The 24,875-nt window shown below is 28.6% G+C and overlaps 1 protein-coding gene and 1 pseudogene across 7 annotated transcripts in view; one reads left to right on the forward strand and one right to left on the reverse strand.

Moving 5' to 3' along the window:
* Positions 1–1,605: 1,605 nt before the first annotated feature.
* LOC149056363 (uncharacterized) lies at positions 1,606–18,789 on the forward strand (annotated as a pseudogene).
* Positions 18,790–21,199: 2,410 nt separating this feature from the next.
* LOC107171226 (uncharacterized protein CG43867) overlaps positions 21,200–24,875 on the reverse strand; it is a 93,116-nt gene continuing 89,440 nt past the window's right edge. For 6 of the 7 annotated variants that reach the window (XM_089225679.1, XM_089225681.1, XM_089225680.1 and 3 more), the window contains 8 exons: positions 23,840–24,108; positions 23,604–23,781; positions 23,363–23,518; positions 23,062–23,301; positions 22,847–22,980; positions 22,584–22,713; positions 22,275–22,502; positions 21,200–22,216 (listed from right to left, as the gene is read on the reverse strand). In XM_089225679.1, coding sequence (XP_089081805.1) covers positions 22,046–22,216; positions 22,275–22,502; positions 22,584–22,713; positions 22,847–22,980; positions 23,062–23,301; positions 23,363–23,518; positions 23,604–23,781; positions 23,840–24,108 — 1,506 coding nt within the window. In that variant the 3' untranslated portion in view covers positions 21,200–22,045. Of the gene's footprint in view, positions 22,217–22,274; positions 22,503–22,583; positions 22,714–22,846; positions 22,981–23,061; positions 23,302–23,362; positions 23,519–23,603; positions 23,782–23,839; positions 24,133–24,875 lie in introns of all 7 variants that reach the window. The other variant, XM_089225678.1, reaches the window with a different exon arrangement.

Here is a 24,875-nt window from a genome sequence, read left to right on the forward strand (position 1 = left end):
AACACAAAAGATCAAACAAAAGAATCAAAAATCCACAATAATTTGAAAATGTGAATTATCCGTTCAGAGGGGTACATTATACAAGTCTTTCTAAAGTTTTATGAATTAAGTCAATAGACACTTAAACCGTCGCTATAAATATTATAAATATATTATTATCCGATAAAATTATAAAAATTTGTAAAGAAAAAAAAATGGAAATGGAATCCACGTATCTAAAGTCGATGTCAACAAATGTGATAATATTATAAAAAATTATTTTAATAGTTATATATTATTATATTCTACCAACTAAAACCTAAAGAAGACACGCCAATCTCAGATTCTGACCTACAGTTATAACTTTATAAGCTAACAAAAATTAAAAAAATCATTGTAATAATGTAAATATTGTTGTAACCATAATAGTGTATAATCATATTAATCGTATATATAGTAGGTACCTACCTAACATTGTAAAAATACCTGGTGTATTGACACAATTGAATTAATAAATAATTATATGGTGCACTTCGTGATGAAATGTATTGCACTTGTCCCAATAAATTATTTATTGAACTTCATTTAAATTTGAATAAAGCAATTAAATAGTAGATACCATCATGCGTACCTACTTACAAATAATTAAGACATTATTCTACATTCACAATTATTGCATGATTAGGTACCTGAAACGATTACCTGATATATGTATGTCATGAGTGCAGCAATGTTTAATAAATCATCATAAATGGTATCCAATTAGTGATGGTCAAAACAAGATCAAGAGCGAAACTTTTAAAATCTTGGTCTTGGTCTTGCGCAAAACTCTTGTAAGACTCTTTCAATTTCCACAAATTTTATAAGAAAAAAATAAATACCTGTTATAGATGTGTGTGAGTTTTTTGTTAAAAACCACTAACATGAAACTTAAGTCCAACATATATAATATATTAATAATTTAAAAATTAACATAAAAGTTAATGAAATCTCTAGATATACTAATAAGTTTACGGTTTAATGGTCTTGTTTTGGTCTTGATCTTGGAGCAAAAGTCTTACGAAAAAACAAGATTTATTTTGATTCACAATTCAGAAAGGTTTATGCTGTAAAAGATGGCATGCAACGATTCAAATTATATTAATTTATTTAGCATATATTTCAGATGCACCGGCTTAAAAATGTACAGCCGACTCTTTTTCATATTGTTGATTTTTTTTTTTTATATAAATACGTTTGCAGTGAGACAGTTATTTATTGTTAATACATACAATTAACAAACAAAAGGTATAGATGTCCACAGTATAAATATTAAAATTACGATTATATAATTTAAGAGTACCGAACACGAAATAACGAGAATAAACAGTAAAAATACTGCGGAATATTTGATTTACTTTCATGGCAATAAATATTTTAAGCTTTAACCATCATGTACAAGTAGGTCGAAGAGTTCCACAGTCACAGAAGATTCAAACGAACAGCAAGGTGGACAGTATTACACTCGTCGAACTCGCAATTGAAGATAATTCAACTGAGGTGCACAACCATATTTTCTATATTATCAACATAATATTATTTGTTTCTCATTTAACATTTTAGTACAATAAAAATTTTTTTTTTTTGATGGATATTCGACACAAGGAAAACTACGTTTCAAATACAATATTGGAAAAACTTATATGCTTATATACAGTTTGGAAACCAGCAATTACTACAATATGTCGTGGGAAAAGCGTCTATCACATTTTTGTCGCAATCGTTGTGATCTATTCGTTTATAATTACGACGATGTTGACCGTTAGCGGTGTGTACTATGGGACGGACAATATGATGTTAAGTATAGATTATTATTGGAAAAGTTTCTACACTTGGAACATTTTCTGCCAGTTGTGTGTTCTAGTCTACCACTCCAACGGCATATGGAACTGTTTAACTATCACTCGGTACGGTTTTACATGTCACAGCCACCGGAACCGACACATACTGGATCGTTGGAGAAAACTTTCTACGAGGTTAACTACTGCAATTTTAGTGACGTATTTTATTTCACTGATAATTTACGTCGGTAGTTCCATAGTACTGTCGAACGATATTTTACTGATCAAAAATCACAATGGTTCGGTTAGCAATTACCGACAAAATTTAATAAATTTGTATTTATTTGTATCTGATGAAACATACAATGCACACTACAATGGGTTTTACATTGTCGAGGCATTATGTATCTTCATTTCCTTACTGACAAAAATCGTATTTGACATTTTTCTGATTACATTATGCTTAGCTATAAGGTGTCAGATGCAAATGATTTGCCACGCATTATCGAATCGGTCGGACATAAATCGCCTCAAGACTCTCATTTCCTAATTATTGGTGAGTACAAACTTTTAGGTATATGCCTACTTAGGCACATTGTGTAATGCATTGATACATTTTATATCTACATAAAAAACTAAAAAATTACCCGAGGAAGAGTTCCTACACTACCAATAACAAATTGGGAGGGAATATCCGCGATTCATTTATAATATTAAATGAGCTGCGCCTGAATGAAGTAGAGAAGTAAGAGGTGAGACCACCTATTACATACAATCCACACACATCCATGTGTATAATTGTCATCATCATGTACAGTCAAGTTAACTACCAGTTTAACTATTTACTTACTAAACTTACCAAATCTTGTTTTTTTTTTTACTCGTCACTCGCTTTAAAATAAAAATAGAATACAAATTCCAAGATATTCTCTTGATAATAATATTACCTTTAATTCTTATGAGAGGTCAGTTCAGTCTAAATTTTAAATTAACAGAAGTAAACGTAAGTCGTAAATGCTGAGCGTAAAATTTGCTGTCATGCACTTGTTATACGGACACAGCACTTGCGGGAATGTGGAGTTCTCTTAAAGATATACTATTAAGACAAACTTTTATTTTAATTTTATAATTATAAATTATTTAATTAACCTTATAAGGAACCTCATATTACATTTTGAAGGTTTTGTAATGAAAAATTTAGTATCAACAATAATTTAAAAATAAAATTAGTTTTACGTAAAAATTACAATTTTGCTTGACATTTTTTGTTTTTCCTGACGCTTATGAGAATTTCAATTTTAACCTTTTGAGCGTACCAAATAGATTCTGTTAAAGAAAACCGGAGCTTGTGGCATCAGCTTCTGATGATAAACTAAACAATTTTAAATTCCTTTCGTATACAACCATACAAATTGAAATGTACACAATTATTTTTTAAATGAAAACAATATTGAATATTGTTCTGTTTACTTGTAGATCAAACAAGTGAAAAAATAAATAAATGTAATAACGAACACAGTTTAATATTTTATGAAGAATTAAAAACAATTATAATGGATCATCAAGCAGTTATGAAGTAAGAGCAAACACCTATGAATAACAAACTATTAAAAAAACCAATTTTAAAAAATATTTCAGTAATGAAATCTTTTATGTGATGGGGGACATCATCAAATATTACCCCAGATTTCTCAAGTTTTCCAAATTTACACTTAAATGGTTACCACAAATTCTGAAAATCACCCAAATTAGTTTTAATATCAAAATGATTGTTTGAAATACAAAATAAATAAAGATAAATGTACTTTTTCTGAAACGTGGGAGTTTACAATAATTCGCCTCTCAAAACACGAAATATAATATTGATATTGAGGAGAGGGGGTGATTCTCAATGTCTTCACATATACATAAAATGATTATTTTATTTTATTTTTTTTTTTTCAGAAAATACGTTGAATTTTTAACTATATTCAAACCAGCTGTGTTGTTACATGTTGTCATCATGTCGATTTCGGTTATCGTACTTTGTTTTTGTTCCATAATAGTAAGACAATTGCGTAATAATATTAAATTTGATTTTGTCCGCTTTCATAAAGAATTAATATCATGTTCAATTCACGTGTGCTTAGTATTATTTGTAACCTAACTTAGGTACTTATGAAATGTTTACTTATCTAGAATAAAATGGTTTCAGAGTTTCTCCGACGATGTTAAAATTAAGACTTCCGAAGCTTCTACGTTAAAAATATTTTGTGCAATTCCTATAACCTTGTTTCAAATATTTATGGTGTGTTATTTATTTGGAAATTTACACGATCAAGTAATTTATTATGCATTATTTTTATATTATTATAAATTATAATACATATTTCGCATCAGACATGTTGGTACCTTTAAGCTTATTTTAGTATTGAATGCAATTATTTTTTTTTTCAAATGATCATATTTGAGATTTGAATTGCATTGTTCAATTAAGTATAAATAAAAAATAAGTGAAAGTCATAATTATGCAGGTATTATGAACTTGCGTGTAATGTTATCTATACTTACATACTTTTTAAAGTTTAAACATTTTGCTAGCTCTACAAAAATGAATAATATATTATACTGAGCAAAAAATAATTGAATTCAACGATTAATACAGTTATAGGTTTACAAGTATGTTAGGTAGTGAATTTGACTGTCCAACACTTTCCCCCATAATTCATATTTGGTCATTATTCAGTAAGTAAGTTATTTCAGTTACTTGTAACTACTGACCAAAACGAAAAACTAAGAAAACACATAATTGTAATATAATATTACAATGTGTTCATTGCATGGCTTTGAATCTATAAAAACATATAATCTATCTACACGCCAAATAACCATAGCGTCCATAGGTGAATCTAGGAATTCATAGCGGGGTGTACCTTTAAATCAAAAAGGCCTTCTGTAGTTCAAAATACCTCTCAGTTATCACACGTTTAAAATATGTTTCCCATATGAAATAAAATTAATAATATTATTAAGATTAATTTTTATGCCCTAGTTTAGATCTTAGATGCTATTTTTCATGCTGTAAAATACACATGTAATGTTTCAAAATTATTCAATTTAATAAACTACAATTATTGCAAAGTTTAATATATTATGTTAATCATTATTTTTTTTTGGACATACCTACTTACAACCAACGATTAAATTGTTCGCATGTAGTTATCATAATTCATAATACTTTATATTATCATAGATATACATATACCTGGTTTGAAGATAAATCGTTATCATTACGCGATTTCATAAAAATTTAAAACTCAAACGCTCAAAACATTTTTCCTATAATGACGCTTCAAATTTTCTCTATAGCTATTTGAAGCAAAACTTGTGGAAAACTTGGTGTTAAATTTTATGACCTTAGATATAAATACAAACAATATTATGAATTTTGACTACAAAATAATTTGCAAATATTCATTGTTTTGACGAATTTTTGTCAATATGTTCAAATGCTAATAAAAATTTAATTTGAATTTCCGGTGGACATTTTTTTTGTGATAAAGATTGACAAATTTGTAAGGAATCTTGTATTAAATTTTCAAATCTTAGATTTAAAAAGAAAATTTTTTATGAATTCCTAGCTTAAAACAATTTGCGAATTTTTGTGATTATTACGTATTATGTCAAAATTCAAAATTGGAATGCTTAAAAAAAAAAATTGTGACTATGAATTTATTTTATTTTTCAACTGCTATTGTAACAATATATTAAGAGCCTTAATAAAATAAAATTACATCGGTGTATTGATGGCACGCCTTAGATATAAACACAAAGTTTTCTAATCTGAAACTCTGAACAAAACTAATTTTTACCAATATCTCGAACGCTGGGTATATATCTACCTTTTCTCAACATTTGTTTCCTTGTGGAATCACTGCAATTTTTCGACGTCTACTTTTATCAATTTATGTACCAAACACACACGATTACAGTCATCGGGCGTAACTAGAAATTCATCATAGAGGGGGGCAAGCTTATTTAATTGTTCCTCAATTTTAGATTTCATTAAACATTGATATATTTGTTAGCTATTTACGGGAGGGGACAATCCGTTCCCCTCATTGGCTATTGAAATGCTTCAACTGAATGAAATACCCACAAAGTTATGTATTGACGTATGTTTACAGACAGGACGTAGATTAGCGTGTTTACGCAAAAAAATAAAGCAATACTAATATATTGAATTGGCGATAAACGTTGTTCGCATAGGCGTGTCCACGGGGGGTGTAGGGTATGCACCTGCACCCTCTGCGATTTCAAATGGCACCATGAATTAAGAAAAATTGTTCAAAAAAGAGGACAAAGGCCCATTATAGTCCCTTGGGTTCGCACCAGGTTGCACCCTCTGCGTCAAAGGTCTAGACACGCCTATGGTTGTTCGACATGCGATTTAGCTCATTTTATATTGACGTGTGACTTAACAAAAAACAATATATGTCTGACAAGTTACACCCGCATGTTCATCATATTACATCGTTAGATGAGACATAGATGTAAAATAATTTATAATTACCGATTTTAAATAGTTAAACTTTAATTTTAATGACACTTAGTGTGAGATAAATACTGATAATAATTGACAATGATTCGGACATCTGGTGAAACTGAAGAGTAGGTAGGGGGCATGAGTGTTATATGATAAACTTTTGTTCTTTATTTAATTTTCGCAAAACCGGTACAGTAAATTAATTCCCTTTTTTCACTTTTTATTAGATACGCATGTAACGACAGATAACATGTGATCATAATTATATGATAATTAGTAAAAAAATATTTGTATATTAAAAACATGTTTAAAAAAACAACAGTTTACCACATGCCTGAAATAAAATTATACAAATTAATCAATATACATATTTATATTGTGATAGAGATATGTCCAAACATACCTAACCACCTAACAACCTAACCAAACAATTTAAATGTTTTTCACAGTAGATATGTCATAAAATATATATTTTCGAAAACTTTATGTGATATTTAAAGCCTTAAAGTTTTGTTTGCATTATCTAAACACACGACTATTTTCAAAGTATCTATATTATAGTACTTAATAAAATAAAAATTGTTTTTTTCAAGAACTTTACTTGAAAAGGGTTTGTATCAGTGTATACTTGTCTAATGTCTAAGATTTCGGTTGCATATTCTTTATTAATTTATTTTTAATGCTAACTTAGAGGCAACATTTTTTAACAAGTCAAAATCATCAATTTCTAATAAATTGTAGGTACTAAAGAACAATGTTTTTCAAAAACTAATTGTCATACAAATGTTTCTAATTATACTCATTTATGCATAGATTTTAGGTAATATTTCTTTTGTTGTAGTTTATACGAAAACCGTGACTTTCACAAACCCTGTATTATCATAAGTTATTACAAATTATCACCACTCATATGTACGAATAATTTCATCGTATGGATAAAGTTATGCATCAACCATAACCGTTTAAAGTTTTCGTATATACAAATGATGTTACAAAGTATGCCGAATTAGAATTTCATGCAAAAAATGTCCAATTTGTCATATACGAAATACATTATTTTACCGTATACAATATACAAAACCTGTAGAATATAGACAATATTTTCACAAACCGCATACATTAATGCTGTAATAGTTTGACGCGTATATCAATAATACACATAGGTAATATCATAAAATAAATACCAATCAAATAACACAACGAATCGTTTATTCGTCTAAACGTACATTGAACTCCTACGAGTAATGTGGTATAGACATTTTATTATTTAGAGGTATAATTGTTTTACTAAGACTTGTCCTCAAAAATATTATCTGTTAATAATAAAATGGCTATACTGCATTAATTCCAGGAATTCTATGAACATTTATACGAATAACCGATTATTTGTATGTTATTTAATTGGTTTTAATTTAAATACTACTTATGTATCGTTAATAAACTCGGCAAACTGGAATATATGTATGTGATTTGTGAAAATATTGTATATATTTTACAGGTAGTCTATTTTGTATTCGGTACATAAATTTTGATATGAAATTCTAATAATTTTATTGTCTTTTTTTTAAATTAATGTTTAGTAATATCTTTCGTATATGAACACTTTAAAAATGTATAGTTAATTTTTAACTTAAATCATACTATGAAATTATTGAAATTATTCGTAATAATTGCAACGTATGATAGTACAGGGTTTGTGAAAGTCACGGTTTTCGTATAAACTACAACAGAAGAAATATTACCTAGAATCTATGCATAAATGAGTATAATTAGAAACATTTGTATGACAATTAGTTTTTGAAAAACATTGTTCTTTAGTACCTACAATTTATTAGAAATTGATGATTTTGACTTGTTAAAAAATGTTGCCTCTAAGTTAGCATTAAAAATAAATTAATAAAGAATATACAACCGAAATCTTAGACATTAGACAAGTATACACTGATGCAAATCCTTTTCAAGTGAAGTTCTTGAAAAAAAACAATTTTTATTAAGTACTATAATATAGATACTTTGAAAATAGTCGTGTGTTTAGATAATGCAAACAAAACTTTAAGGCTTTAAATATCACATAAAGTTTTCGAAAATATATATTTTATGACATATCTCTATCACAATATAAATATGTATATTGATTAATTTATGATAATAATAAAAAAAAATGTTTTAACGATTAAATTGATAATATTATTAAAATATACATTGAATCATATATTATGATGTAAAATAATTAACATTTAATTAAGGGGCATATTACTAGAGCCACAACAAATCATTAGTAAGAAGAATTTTTTTGTCCTACTCCATAATGATTTACGTCGCCTTGCAATAACCGGGGTTATCGTTGGCTCCTTTCCAGCACCATCACTACCACCGACGTCGGTTATCAGTTCCAAGGAACTAACCGATTCAGACCGTTTTGACAAGCCGCCTACAGATTCCGAGTCGACCTCACCAAACTGTATAGCAATGTTGGGCATCGATACTGCTCGAATGCCTCGAGTGCGAGGTATCAAATCCTCGAGACCATCGATCTCAGACGGCTGAACCAATAGCGTAGACGGGGCAAGTTCGATCTCGTATTTTTCTGAAATAACAGGCGTTATTATTTTCGTATTCATCAATGGAGTATCGTAACAAAACGTCGTACTCTCATAGAATATCGGGATTGGTCCTGCAAGTGGCTCGCCTGCAGTCGAGACTGAATCCTCCACCGTCGTCCACGAGTCACTGGACAGTGTATCCATCGCGACATCCTCGGGGTGGTCCTCGGTGACAGAAGATTTATGCATCACTGGCATATTGGGCATTGAGTTACATCTTCTGCTTAGCGATAAATCCACGGGTCCATGACTTTCCACTATTTTTGGCTGATTTGTACGGAGATCTGAGAAGACCTGCGACATACGATCGGTCGTGGATAGCACGAGCGGATCGCCGGCTGAAGATCTCTCCATCTCCGGAACTGAGCTAAGAGTTCCGGACGTCTGCAAATCATCTATACTTTCCAAAATGTTCTGTTTAATTCCCCGAAGATCGTCGAAAACTTGTTGCATCACATCATTTTTGGACGATGCAATTTCCGAATTATCTCCTTTCAACATCTTCAATTCGCTGATAATTGACATGATCGTTATATATTAATCAAAATGTACGTTTATTTTTGATTAATAAAATTAAGTAACACTTAATGAAGCTCGATAGTTCTATAAGTACAAGAATATAAATAGACTTTATAACTTTTAATTGCAAAAGAACGATATATGTATAATATGACGTGACCGTTACAATACTATAATAAATTATGAATGACGAACATTTTGAATGTTTATATTTCAACACTTATTTTTACCATGACAACAATATTTTTATTTATTATATAAATAAAATAAATAAATAAATACTAAAACTAAATAAATAAATACTAAAATTAAATAAATAAATACTAAAACTCTTTTTAATTTTAAAATGATTAGGCTCGTATCAGTATTTATATAATATTGTTTCTAGAATATTTTGTCGTACTTTTTACATTTTTTTTTTTCAATTTGTCTTTATTTTTAATCGTTTTAATGTCTTTAGGGCGTTTTAAAGTGCATATTTTAGTTATATTTAGTGCTTTAAAAGCTAAACCCTACTGATAACACATGTCTTAAATATTTAGGAATGAATGTTAAACATTTTATTTAAAATTAATAAAAATTAATACCTACATTGATTATATGATACTTGTATAAATCAAAAATTTCCATTTAAGGAGATGTGCAATCAATTATCACTTGTAATTATACTTAAATGTTTGCCTTATTTCATCAAGAGACCTACATTGATTATATGATACTTGTATAAATCAAAAATTTCCATTTAAGGAGATGTGCAATCAATTATCACTTGTAATTATACTTAAATGTTTGCCTTATTTCATCAAGAGAATGTCGTAACAGCATGTGTTATCTCCGTTTTACAAATGTACTATACATATCAAATTGTCATTCACTAGTTTCAATATTGTGCTGTTTATTATGATATTTGAGCGATTATTTTAGCATTATTGAACTCTTATAGGTAAGAAAATTATCTAGTTTCTGTTGTTGATTGTTTACAATATATTAATTTTTAAGTGAGTTACGGAACTCATGTGCAATTTTCAATTATTATTAATTTACATACTCATAACTCATTTAAAAATAAGAATATTGTAAAAAACCAACGAGAGAACACAGATAATGTTCTTACTTAAATGTTCAACAATGGGTCAATTTGCTTTATCAAAATTACAGCACATTATTGAAACTAGTAAACGAAACTTTGTTATCTAGTAGATGTGTACATACACAAGATGGAGACAACACATGTGGATGAGACGTCCTCTTAAAACTTCGACATAATACTATAAAAACCCTTAAGGTCTATTCACACTACAACGGAACGGAGACGGACCGGAATCCGTCCGGAACCCGTCCGTGCCTGGAAAAAATATTGTTCCTGTATTTTTAAATATAAACGTTCATATTAGTCCGGAGCGACGACGGAACGGGGAAACGGGCCGTAGACGGGCGCTAAAAATATTCTTCTCGACGATTCTTTCACGGGTATCCGTCCGGGTTTTTCTTTGAATCGTTGTAGTGGGAATGTGTGGCCGGGCCGGATATGGGTAGAATCACATTTTGTTTTCGCATTTTGCTAAATATTACTTCAGTTATTAGTTCAGTTACTACACTACAGATCAGTAACCAAGTGCAGTACTTGAGGTTAAAAGGTGTGTATCAGTTGTCAGTTTTTTACTATAAATTTAAAATGAACGCTGAAAAATTAATTGAATGTGTGCGAGCACACTCTGGGCTGTACGATCTTGGTGATAAAAAATATAGCGATAGCAGTTGGAAAGATCGTACTTGGAGAATTATAGGCGAAGAATTAAACCAACCAGGTATATTTAAAACATTTATATAAACAGTTATAATGCATACACTATACCTATGTCCTATATAGTAATAGTTAAGTACCTACCTATTTATTTCATATAACTTAATACCAATACTGTGCTGAAATAACGTATATTATTACAAAATGACATTTTTAAATTTTAAAACAAATTATTAAATTGTTTTCCTAATTTTATTATTAATAACAAACTGTAGTTTTTCTAAGTCTATAGATTTTTAATATATAATATAATAATATACTTAGGAGGTATCTGCTTAGTTAGTTACCTATATTAAATATATACATAATAATTAATTATAATAACTACAAGTCTTTATTTATATTTAAGATAAAAATTAAAATTAAATGTACTCATTTTGCCACGAAACTGTTCCACTAGGTGAATTGAAAAAATCTGTAAAAAGCTCCCTCACATGAAATGCTTCTTGAGTCGCATTTCCGCCTTGAGATTGTATAGTATTTAGCGTAGTTTCATTTAACGGTGTACCTTCAGTAACGTTCCGACTATACGAAGATTTACCATCGTATATTTTTATAAAGTTATGTAAGACACATGATGCTAGCACAATAAGATCGGCGTTTTCTGGGTTAGCTTGTATTCTCCTATTAAATATTCGAAATTTTTAAGTTAAAATCCCAAACGCATTTTCAACAACTCTTCTCGTGCGGCAATGTCGATAATTATAAATCCTCTTTTTTTCACAATCCAATTGTTTTCCGGGATAGGGTCGGAGTAAGTAGCTTTTAAGAGGAAATGCTTCATCGCCTAATATTACAAATGGCGCAGTATATGATGTTCCTGGAAGTGTAGAGCTGGATGGTACATTCATATTGTTTGTATCAAGCATTTTACCTAACTTTGAGTTTATAAGTATTCAATGTAAACGAAAAATGATTCTGAGCAAAGACTGTCAGTCAGCCTATGATATTACTAGGCTAAGTATGTATATGTTATATGATATTATTGTGATTAAAATAATTTATTTTACTACTTATGAAGCATTAATACTTCAGTAGGTTAAATTAGTTTTAGCAGAAAAAAATTTAATTTAAAAATGACATAGTGTCTATAAAATATACTAATACATTTTAAAAGTTCCAAGTACCCAGGAATAATATTTTGAAAATATACAACAAAACAACTATAATCGCTTATCTTCATCCAAATTTGAACTTTAAATAATTATAAAAAGTAAATGGTGTCAATGTGCCTATTTTAAATATTTTTAAACTGATGCTAATGTAACAATGTGTGAAGAGCTTTAAATTATATTTTCAAAGTTTTTTTTCCAACAAATGAATTTGTATCGACATTTATAAAAAAAAATAAATGAAAATTTAAAATGTTACTTGCTATTGATTTGATGGTTTTTGATTATTTACTGAATCAAAACGTTTCCAGGTTCTATTAAAATAACTAAATAACATGTAACAACCAAACCGTTTTGAAATTAATTATTTATTTGTATTATGTATTAATTATAAATCAGACTATGCCACCGAAATCACAAACTAATAAACTATAATACCTATCTATTCTATGAACATTTCACTTTTTTACCAAAAAAAGTAACACTATAAGTTAGAACTGCACTTTTTCACATCATTCCATATTTTCATACGATAATCAATAAAATCAATCTATAAAAGCTTCTTAGTTCTGATGACATTCATATTTATACATTTTGTCATTTTATATTACATAATGGTTATGATAATTGACCCCGAAAAAAATTCAGGGGCTCTTGCCCCTAATCCCCGTTGTGTAAGCCCTGGAATATATATAATATATATGTATAATTGAATTATAGAATAAAGAGTGTAATACAGTGGTTATAAAATCCGTTCCGCTAAGTGTGAACAGTTGACGCCAACGGATAAAATTCCGACCCGGGTCCGTCCCGTCACCGTTCCGTCGTAGTGTGAATAGACCTTTACTGTGCAACGTTGTTTTCAATTTTTCGATATCACAAATAGAAAAAAAGTTCTTATTGTTTCAAAATGCATTATTTTTGCATTTTTCAAAATCGAATAACTTTTTTTTCAGTTCTAATATCAAAAAAATAAAAACAACGTTGCACAGTCGAAATTCCCTTTTATCTGTGGTGAGAATTTCGTTTTTTAGTTATGACTGTAGCCTTCTCGGTTCTTTCCCGCGCGAAACAGTTTTTGCAATGTTACGTACTTGTAAGACGGAGAAAACACATGCGGGTGTAGCGTCCTCTTTAGCAAAGTATAATTTGTGTTTTGTCTGATGCTTGTTTTTAATGTGTAAAATTTTATATTAGACCTACTTATATTATACTTATATTTATCAGTAATCTAATCGCGGGTTTTCTGATGATTAGCCTCCGATAGAATATTATGATCGTTTGTCGCCCGTATCCGGACCGGTCGTATATTATTATTATTATTATTATTAGAGTAATATCTTGTTTTGTATTGTGTGTGTGTGTGTGTCTGTACACCGATCGAACGGACGACATGCGTATTCATTTTTGTCAGTCGTTCAGTAGTATAATTTACGTGGTAGCGGTGACTCTGTCTCGCGACGCCAAAGAGAAAATAAAGATATTGTCATAACGAAGATTAGCATTTTTTTGTTTTACCATGGTTTCTCCCCTTACAAATGTTTGTAATTTAATCATTTTATAACTAAGAAAGTATAAGTTGGATATTTAAAAATCAAAATCAAAAATAATGGATAAAAGAAGAATAGAGTTGCTCCGGCAGCGTCAACTCATAATATTATTTGCAACATCGACGTATGCATTCCATTATGGTTCATATACTGCATATAACAGAGATGACGAACCTATGATACGCGCGTGTTACTCTGTGAGACTGTGACACTATTTTATTGACATACACAACAATGATGCCCTTATATTTATTTGATTTTTGTTAAATGTTAGATATAAGAGAAAATAAAGAATGACAAAAATAAAATATTCAATTTTCGTCATTAATCAAAATATAAATACTTAAACTTTATTTAAACATTATTTAAATATTATTTAAACAATGTTTTATAGTGATTTATTAACATTTAAAAACGTATAAAATGTTAAAAAAAAAAACAAATATTAATAATTTTTCAGCAATCGATTTGGAATTCGTGAACTATGATATTTTAATTTTATTAGTATTATACCATGGCATCTGTCAATACATATATACGCAAGGTATGCACAAATTTAATGTTTCTCATTATAGTGAAAGTTTGAATTAAAAACTATTTAATGCTGCAGTTTCTGAATTACCAAATTCTCATCCCTCTTTCTCATGTTTGTCATCCATAAATTAAAATGAATTTCAGCTGCAGTATATTTTATCGTATTCAATTATGTACGTAAGCTTAAAAGATCACAGTACCTGCCTTATAAAATACAATCGAATTAAATGCTATTTATTCGACAACACCTTGTTTTTCACATTCTATTAAAACCTCCACACAGAATGGTGTAATTATTTTCTCATAGGCAATAAGACCAGGTGTTCTTCAAGAAGATTTCTACGTTTAAGAGCAATAACATTTCTTCATCGGTTGTACTGTAAATAATCGCACTGCACAATTTAATCGTGGAAATTAATTTAACTTGGTTTTGTTTAATTTCATAATCTAATTATTAAGTATTTGTACAAAACTGAGCTGCGTCCATTGCGCTCATACCATATAATAATATGATCTAGCGAAATGCGAATCTCATAAGATTGCTATATAGGTACCTAGTAATTAGTATGATAATAACTCTTTTGTTGGAAACTTTTGAATGCACCAGATTCAATTCATCACATATTATAATTGATTTATTAAAATGCGATATCGACCTTATGCGTTAAAGAAGTAAAGGCATAGGTCTTTTGGAAGAACCGTTTCGTTGAAATTGCCTAATCTATGAAGTCTTGTGCCAATCAACGTCCAGCGAGGTTGTGTCTTCGGATTCTATGAAAAAGCTTTTTTTCAAATACATACCCAATGACCAATGGTTGAGTTATTTATGGTCACGAATAGTTGGTGTCTATATAATACGATTATACCTACTTGTTTTTCGTTAAATTTTTATCTAATATTCTAATTATTTATGCATATATATGCAATTGTTTTGAAAGTGTCATGCGGGTATCATGTCCTTGTAAAGATTTTTAATTAATATCTTAAATGTCATTATATCTTTAATTACCTACACCTACTTGTTTCACTACACTAATACTCACCTATATACGTATAAGTCATTTGGATTACTGGCATCTTCTTGTGTTTACAGTAAGTGAAAGGAAAATTTTTTTGAATAATGTATAATTTTTAATAATAAATAAGAATATTTTTACATGCCAACCTAAATAAAACAATATACATTCATACTTTTGAGTTAAATTAAATTTAAGTAAACATACATGTAGTTATAACTACATAACTTAATACTTACAATAACATAAGTTAACAATGGCGATAAAACGGTTGTTCCGATATCGGATATGCTGCTGCTACATTATATATTCTATTGCATAGTAAAATAATTTATGGTGGACATTTTAAATACTCTTTTTGATCCGTTATAGAAGGTTAGGTATAGAAGATTATAAAATTACCAATTGATGAAAATTTAAAGTATCTACGGCTATTGAATTATGCCGAAAACTGATTTAATTATACGAGTGCATCCCCTTTTATCGTTTTTATGATTATTTTAGAGTTTTGTGAATTTTAAATTGATATATTTTAAAAGTGCAATCTAGATTCAATTATCTTTATCAGAAACCATGCTCAAAGTTGAAAATCGTATTAAATAGTAAACTTTGTTTTCAAAGATATATAATATACATTTACAAGAAATACTGAAGTTGTAAGTATTTGTAAGCACACTATCAGATAATATCAGATATCAGATTTAAAGAATTTAGACTTATCTTTGAAAGTTTGATTAGCTGTGCTACTTTTAATTTTCCATCAAATTCGTAAGTGTTTGTAAATAAAATTTGAAACATTAAAGTTGATATTTTCAAAGTTTCGGTAGGTAGCTTACAGTGTTTACGTATGAATGTGAAGATGGCCATCCCATTTTCTCTCAAATCAATCTATACCATATTAAAATTTAGTATAGAATTAGCAAGAATTAGCCAGTATCTAAGATTTTAAAATTCACAAGTAATTATTTTCATAACAAAAATAAACAAAGGCGGTCAAACTTTACTTAAACTACCCATTTTAATCCACACGTTCAAAACTGGTATCGTCCGATTCCTTATAATTAACAAGTAATTGCAAGGCCACCCTACCATCTTTGCAAATCTTACAAGTTTTCAGCTGGCCAATTTTGTCCAGTCGGTTAAAAAAGTATTCTAATATTTATAAAATTAATTGCAAAATTGCATTAGGATAATTAATTCTAATTAGAGCAAAAAATTCTAAGGTCAGGTGAATAAAAGATTCTAAATTGAATGAAAAATAGCCAATTTGAATGAAAAGAGATAATTTGAATAAAAAATTGAAATTGAATAGTTAAGCAATAGGCTTTTTTTAATTTATTTTGGAATTTTTATCCAATTAAGATTTTTTATTCAATTTTATTCTTTTTCTATTTATATTTTTTTATTCAAATTAGATTTATATCTGAAACCCGTTTTGAAATTAATTTGCACAATTTCGGGGAGCTGGTAAGAAATACTCGTAAAACTCACTCAGTTTTTATTTTTGTTCAGACATGAAAATGACTAGAAAATTTAGGTACGTGCTAATCCTGTTCTAAATATTCATAGGATTGGTTGACAATCTTTACAGCCATAAACACTTTGGTACTGAAAATTTATTATAAAATATGGTTTTTAAAGTTTCGAATTTGATCTTACAAATACTTATAAAACACAATACAGGAATGGAATAAAAATCCAGAAAAGTAAAAATGGCTTGGCTCAGCCAAGTTGGCTGACTAAACTTTCTAAATTTTCTGGGATAAGTCAAATGTTGTTGATTCACAGTAGGTATCTGATATTGTGTTAACAAATACTTACAAGTAATTTACTAAACTTAGGTTTTTTCAGATGCGGAGGTAAAAAAGAACGCCCAACTTTCGAGAACTTAGCCGGAGTTAAATGTTTCTTGGATAATCTCAGTAGTGTATACTTAAAAATTACTAACTAGATTATAACCAAATATAAATTGTGGATAACAATGTTAGACAGCCAAATTCACAGACATTTAAAATTTCTTAACGAATGTTCATATTTTCACATTTTTTTTTTAAAGAATGATTCAGTAATATTCGCATTGTATAGTAGCAATTGGACCGAAATGGACATGAAGTGCAAAAAATTGATATTGTTAACAATGAGAATGAATAATGCTAACCAGAAAAAATTAAAATTTACTGGAACGAATATTGTGAACTTAGAAATGTTTTTTAAGGTGAGTTATTAAAAAAGTTATCTACTATTTTACCAATATTATAACAATTTAGTCAAATATAGTAGTTATTGGTTAAATATTGACATTAATCCTAACTAGTTGATTTAAAAATCTGATGATTAATAATTTAAAGTTTATTTTTACATTTTAAATATGTTGGAATCTTAATCAATTAATTGGTTTTGAAGATACCTATTAATTATTATCTTTTCATTGAGTAGACAACTACCTACATGTTAAACTATAAATCAACACTAAATCGTTATTAAAAAAAACTATTAGAGTAAACAGAGGTCACTAGTCACCTACTATTTCTGTAGACATTTTATACCACATTCAGGAATCTAATTTGATATTATCATTTATCAATATTGGATACTTTACATATTATGTGAAATGTTACATACAAGTGTACATACATTACTTTTAAATATTTGTTTTACATGTACAAAATTAATATGAAAATATAAATTTTATTGAAAATTTTATTATAATTATTACTAATTTATTGATTAATGTTTCAACTTTTTGTAAACCTAGAGTACAGGTCCTATATTGAAAGGACTACAAATCTTTGAGTGAAATCTGCAGTATTTGAACTTCAAAAGTTTTTAAGAATATAAATTATAATATAATAAATATTTTTGATTTTTGTCGATTGCAATAAGAAAAACATATACCTGGTATAGAAGTGTGGCGCTGTGTTTGACGCCAGTAATTAATGTATTCTGAAATCAAGCATTAACCGGTGTCACTAGTTCCAGGATGGGTGACCACCGTGTTTTAAATCTTCGCCATATAGACTCGTGTTATCACTAACCGTAACTTCTCTCATAATAATGAACATACTAAAATAAACCCATGCTCAAGACATAAAATGCATTTTACTTGAACTTTAAAGCCTTAATTCAATACATAAGAAAAAAACTTATACCTACTAATTTCATGTAGTTTTGAAAAAATTATCAAATTCTCATGATCGTTTAAAAATCACAATATATACACACAAAACAATTATGAATTTTAATTTTTAATTTTTGTTACAGAATATGCGTGATTGCTACACAGTTATATCGGTTTTAATAAATTATACGAAATCAAGGTTTGAATAACCTTATATGATTTTATTAAATTTAGTGAGATTATACTTTGATTGCACTAATTCAATTGTCGACTGATCGACTGATGTCTACACGACTCTAAATAAATTAGTATAAACGTACTTAAAAACAGATTCAGAGTGTTACTAAGCTTCTTACCCTCAACCGCTTAATGACATAATATGAGCGATATGTCTATAAATGGATGCTATCAATTACTATAAATACTATACAGTATACATATTGTACATACTGTATTTATAAGCGATGTACCTATATATTATATTTGTGCTGTAAAAATGATTGTCCTCCCCTTCCCAAAATCCAATATTATGTGCTCTGGATCCGTGGCTGAACATAATATTATAGTTAATCTATGCCAGATGAATAAATTACTCTCAACCAATGACACATTAATATACATAATTATGTTAGTTTAACACTTAATATAGATCATATTATTAATTTTTAAAATAAAATAGTAATTACTTATTACTTTATTAGTATAATTTATTGTTTTTAATTAACTATGTTTAATCATGAGAAAAAAAAATGTTTTCAAAAACGTTAGAACTACACAGTTTTTTTTATTAACTAACCTAGTTTGTTGAATTAAGTTCATACTTCAGTTAATTAAAACGGTTTTTTGTTGATAATGTTAGTAGTATTTAATTGGTTATCAATGAAAACAGATGATAACGAATCAATTTTGTATGCTACATAAGTCAACAATTTTGAGAAAATTCCGCGTCCTCGAGTCGACTAAAACAGATTCAAGATGACCGTGCAGTATGAATAACTATACAAACATACCTACACTAGTATAGTGTTATTACAGTGATGTGAATTAATGTTTCAAGTTAATTTGTTGACTTGTCATTAAGGATCAATAATATAGATTTGTAGATTGAAGTGTATTCATAAACAATCTTCTTTTTTTAAATTCAAAATATTGATAAGCCATTAGGTAGGTACTTTTAAACACGACTATTCTTCACAGTGTAATTATAGCAGAAAAAAAACCATATGATAATTCATGAACAGCTTTAAGAGAGTATGTTGGAAGTAATTCTATAAATAAAAATGACTATTTTCCCTTCATTAAATTACGGTAATACCAGTAGTATATATTATCGGGAGGCTAGAAATAATAGTGTTAGGTACATTACAAATAAGTTGCCATTAAAAAGATGATGAATTATGTATCTACAAAAATAATTATAAATTAAACATTACACCAAAATTAAGTGGATTTGGATCATTTGAAAAATTGACGCTTCAGTGCATTTGTCTACATGCTAATTCACTTCTGGAGGTATATGTCATATGATTATATATACAGGGTGTCCCGCGAGAATTTACCCATTGCGATATCTCACGAAATAATGGAGATATCAAAACTCTGGTTTTATAATAAGATTCACAGGGATAAGAACTACAATTATTTCATTTTTAGATTTATTTTAATGTTTTTGTAAAAAAATTTAAAAAATATATTTATTTATTTAATTTTTTCCAAAAAAAATAAAGATAGCCATTTTGTAGTTTGTTTTTATGAGAATATTGACGTTTCAAAATGTTATTTTCATTAATTTTCTGATTTTTAAATATTTTTTCTAGTTTTGAAGAAATAAAATATTATGATTATAACTATTAGGAACACGGAAAGTATTTTTCCGGTCGTATGGGAATGTACGCAGCGCGGTGGGTGATATATTTAATAACATTACGGTGTTAAATAATTCGCAATTTTTCTCAAAACGAAAAAAAAAAATTAAAAATCAAGAAATTAATGAAGATAACATTTTGAAACGTCAATATTTTCAGAAAAATAAACTACAAAATTGCTATGGTTAATTTTGTTGGAAATAATCAAATTAAAAAATATATTTTTTAACTTTTTTAGCAAAACATTAGAATAAATTAAAATTTGAAATAATTGTAGATCTCTGTGAGTCTTAAATACAAAACCAGAATTTCTATATCACCATTATTTCGGGAGATATCGCAATGGGTAAATCCTCATGGGACACCCTGTATATACAACACAATGGCCTTAAAGAGTCTTTGAGTGTACTGTACAAATTATATTTACACTTAGACATAGGCCAATTTATCATACTATGTTCTCAACAACTTCCAAAATAATGATGAATGATAATAATCATAAAAAATTAAATACCTGATTATTGAAATGATGGCCTCTTGTGGTCTGTTTAATTCTGCAATTTTAACCAATGTGTGAATGTCCATAATAAACATAGCATATACATTGTGTATCGACATAGATTAAACAAACATATGTTTAATCTATGGTATTGTTAAAGTCAATGAAAAGTATACTGATATGTTCGATTTTATGCAATATACTAATAATCTTTGTTAATTCATAGGTAATATTCTAAACACAAAAATACAATACTAATAGCACAACGTTTTCGTTTATTAGAGTAAAAATGTGATGTTTAGTCTGTTAAGCACAAAAAAACAAAACAAAATAGTTTTGTTTTCATTAAAAATATATATATAAAAAAAAAAAAAAACAATTACATAGATACAATAAACTTTGGGATGAAATAAACTTGTGAACATCCATAATTAGAAATCAAAATTAGTTTGGCGGATAAAAAATAAACAAGAATAAAAATGAAAACAGTAAAATTTTTTTTAAGGAGGCATTCAAAATGAAAAATTGAACACATTTCTTATCAGACTCCAATTTGTATAAATTCGAATTGTAACAACTTATTAAAATGAAAATAATGAATTGTTACAGGATAAAATGGTGTTTTATAATTAATATACATGCTAAAAGGGGCTGCAAACCCTGCTAATAATGGCAGTCGGCTATCAATGGCCACATAAGTACCTCATCGAGACAATAAAATTAATTTTTCATTCATTTATTTTTTTAACAATATTAATTGGATTTTGTACAACCACTTGGTAACATAATTTTCAGGCTAATTTTATATAATATTATAACACCTAAAGTTACTAGTCTTTTGCATTCGTGCGTATTCAACGAGTATTTGCTAAAAATTAAACTTTGTAAATTGATGGCATTATAAGCCCAAATTAAAATACTTAAATAAAAAAAAAATAGTTATGTTATATTAGCATTAAATTAAGACCGTAAATAATGAAATGTATTTCATTTTATAATAATATAGTAGATATATTGTTATATTGTATGGACCCCGTAGTGCAAGCACAACGAATAATAGTGTGGCACATAATAATTCAAATGCTATGAATATATTTATTGTCATGAGTCAATACGCTTCTTAATTTGTGAATCATTTCTATGCAATTGATGGTCTGGGGTAGCTTTTAATATGTCAGGCTGCATATTGCGACTAAGTGTTCCACTAAGTGATGCACCATTTTGAGCTAATGCATTCATGTAGTCAGCAATCAACAATGTTATTTCGAGGATCTATGAATCGTAAAGTACTTATTAAAAAACAATTTACAATTAAGGATTTTGAATTTACCTTTGGTTTGCTTAGAGAAAATAAAAGTTTATGGGATTCTATGATAGCAGAATCAGATGCTATAACCAACATGAAATCGTCTTGACAACCACCAAATGTTAGAACTTGCCCAAACATATATGTTTCAATAAGTTGCATTGAACGCAATTCCAACAAGCTAATACTGTCTTCAGATACAGCTAACCATACAACAGTGCCTGGCAATACAGTATTCTCTCCATGCTTCATCTGTTGGGAAAAAAATGTAGTATGGATAATAAGAATCCATTCTGTGGTAATTTCAGTAATTTGTTATCATTCAATACTTACTTTGGCTTGGAAAAGAGTGCATCCAAAATATGGCCACTTTCTGGTACAAGTCAAGTATATTCTAACACAATCAACTAAATTTCGTCCTTTTAGAGACATCCATTTATCTTGAAGACCAGTTTGGAGGTGTCTAAAATAATAATATAATAATATAATAATATAATAATATAATAATAATTACAATTTATTTGAATTAAAACAAAAAAAAAAAAATGTTATTCAACATATTGTATTTAGTTTAAAATATTAGTTAATTTGTATACTTTATTGCTTCTTGGGAAGCCCCATCACGGTACCGGAGTGGATAAAATTTGTCAAGCGCTTGAAGTACTTGTAATTCTTTAGTAGTACCGCCACTACCACGATTTTTATCACAATTGAACTCACCAAAATCGATCTAAATTCATAAAAGTAGATACCGTTTTTTAAGTTGTTTAAGAAATATATTAACTTCAAGTATCTTGTTGATGCGTCATACCTGCGCCATTAAAGCAGCTAGCTCCAATGCAAGCTCTTTAGTAAGTGGGAATCTGCCTTGGACCACCTGTTGATTTACTTGATAACAAAGCAATAATCTCTCTCGATCAGTTTCCTTTTTCACAAATGATTTGAAGTACAGTCTGTTCTTGAAAATCAGTCGTATGACTCTAGTGTTTTCAAATTTTCCAGAACCCTTTTCACGCAATGCTGTTTCCCACTTGGATATCACATCACACAACTATAAAATAATAGATAATTGTATATTTATTACTTAAGTGACTCAAATAATAGTATCTAACCTTGGCTTGGGATTCAATATAGTGTTCCAGGTCTTTTTCAATAGGATCATCGCTAAACAATGTGAAACCTGAATGTTGACTATCTCGGCATCCAGTTTCTTGATTAAGCGTGCACAAAAACTCTTCAATAGTTGTTGATCCATCGAAACCAACAACCTTCAAAACCAAAATAATTATTAATAAAATACTGAGGTAATAAAAATGCATTACTATTTGATCATAATTCATTCGTTTTCTATACCTGGTAAGTCCCATTGAGCATATGAACGGGTATGGAGTGGGGCAATGAATGGTGATAAGGATTTTTCAATAAAATTGACAGTACTTCCATTCTGGATGGTTTCACTTCTCGTGTGCCATTCAATATTGTTCGTTCAAGGGCGCGTTCACAGTATGCAGCATATTTTCCACATTCAGTCCTAGACAAGATAAATAATCATTCCAACTCCACGCCACTATTATTAAATGTTTACATACTTGTTATCAATATTGCGTTTCAGATGCAATTTGAGAAACCAAAGAAGTTTGGTGTTTTTTGGTACAAATAGAGACACAGCCAATGCTAATAATTGCCAACCCTGAACAAATACGTAGGTAGGAGGATTGGCTTTGCAGTGGTCTAGTAATGATGAAGTGGCTGGACTTGAGGGTGCAGTAATGCTGTGGTTTGGTGATCCAGGCACCACTGACTGAGTTGTGCTGATGGTGGGAGACGATGCCAGGGCAGCATCACACGTGAACAGCGACTGTGTGGCGCACAATAAAAGTTGCTGAAAAAACAGTGGACACGCGGTGCCTAAATGCCTAAACCTCTAAACTAGTGTATGTTTGCAATAATAATAAATCCCCCTCCACAATTTAAGAAATAACCCACAAACTGCAGCTTTCGTTTGAGTTAGTTATCATAATTTTTAGTCAGATCACATATTAAACAATGTGTGTTTCGAAATCATGCGATTACATGCATATTAATAAAAAAATATAAAAAATAAAATAAAAATTAGGATATCGCAAATAAACTTTTAAATTGAGCAAATACAAATACAAAATACAAATTACATTTGAAATATAAATTGATATGATACTGCTTTATTAATGGAAAATTTAAAGGGTTTGAAACAGGTTAAGAACTGAAGGATAATTAAATAATATTACATTATTTAATAATGAATTATTAAAATAAAATAATAAAATATATAACTAATGTTCAAACTAAATATAACAATAAAAACCAATATAAAATACAGTTATCTGCTCAAACTAGATAACTGTGAATTGCGATAAAACTAAATAAACAACAAAAATTCAAACAAATTTGCAACAGCACATTGAAAATAAAATATTGATTTATTGCTTGTTATACAGTTAATCCATACAATACATTTTTTATGTTTAATTAATTAATTATTTGTATTATTATTGTAAATAAAAGAAAATTTAATTTTAATGATGTTTTCCCTTTAAGTTTAGACAATATCTCAAGGGTTGAAGAATAATAAAATAGACTTATAAT

Source organism: Diuraphis noxia, unplaced genomic scaffold (assembly GCF_037042655.1).
Source record: "Diuraphis noxia isolate RWA-SAM2 unplaced genomic scaffold, SU_Dnox_SAM2 contig0004, whole genome shotgun sequence".
NCBI classification, from domain to species: Eukaryota; Metazoa; Arthropoda; class Insecta; order Hemiptera; family Aphididae; genus Diuraphis; species Diuraphis noxia.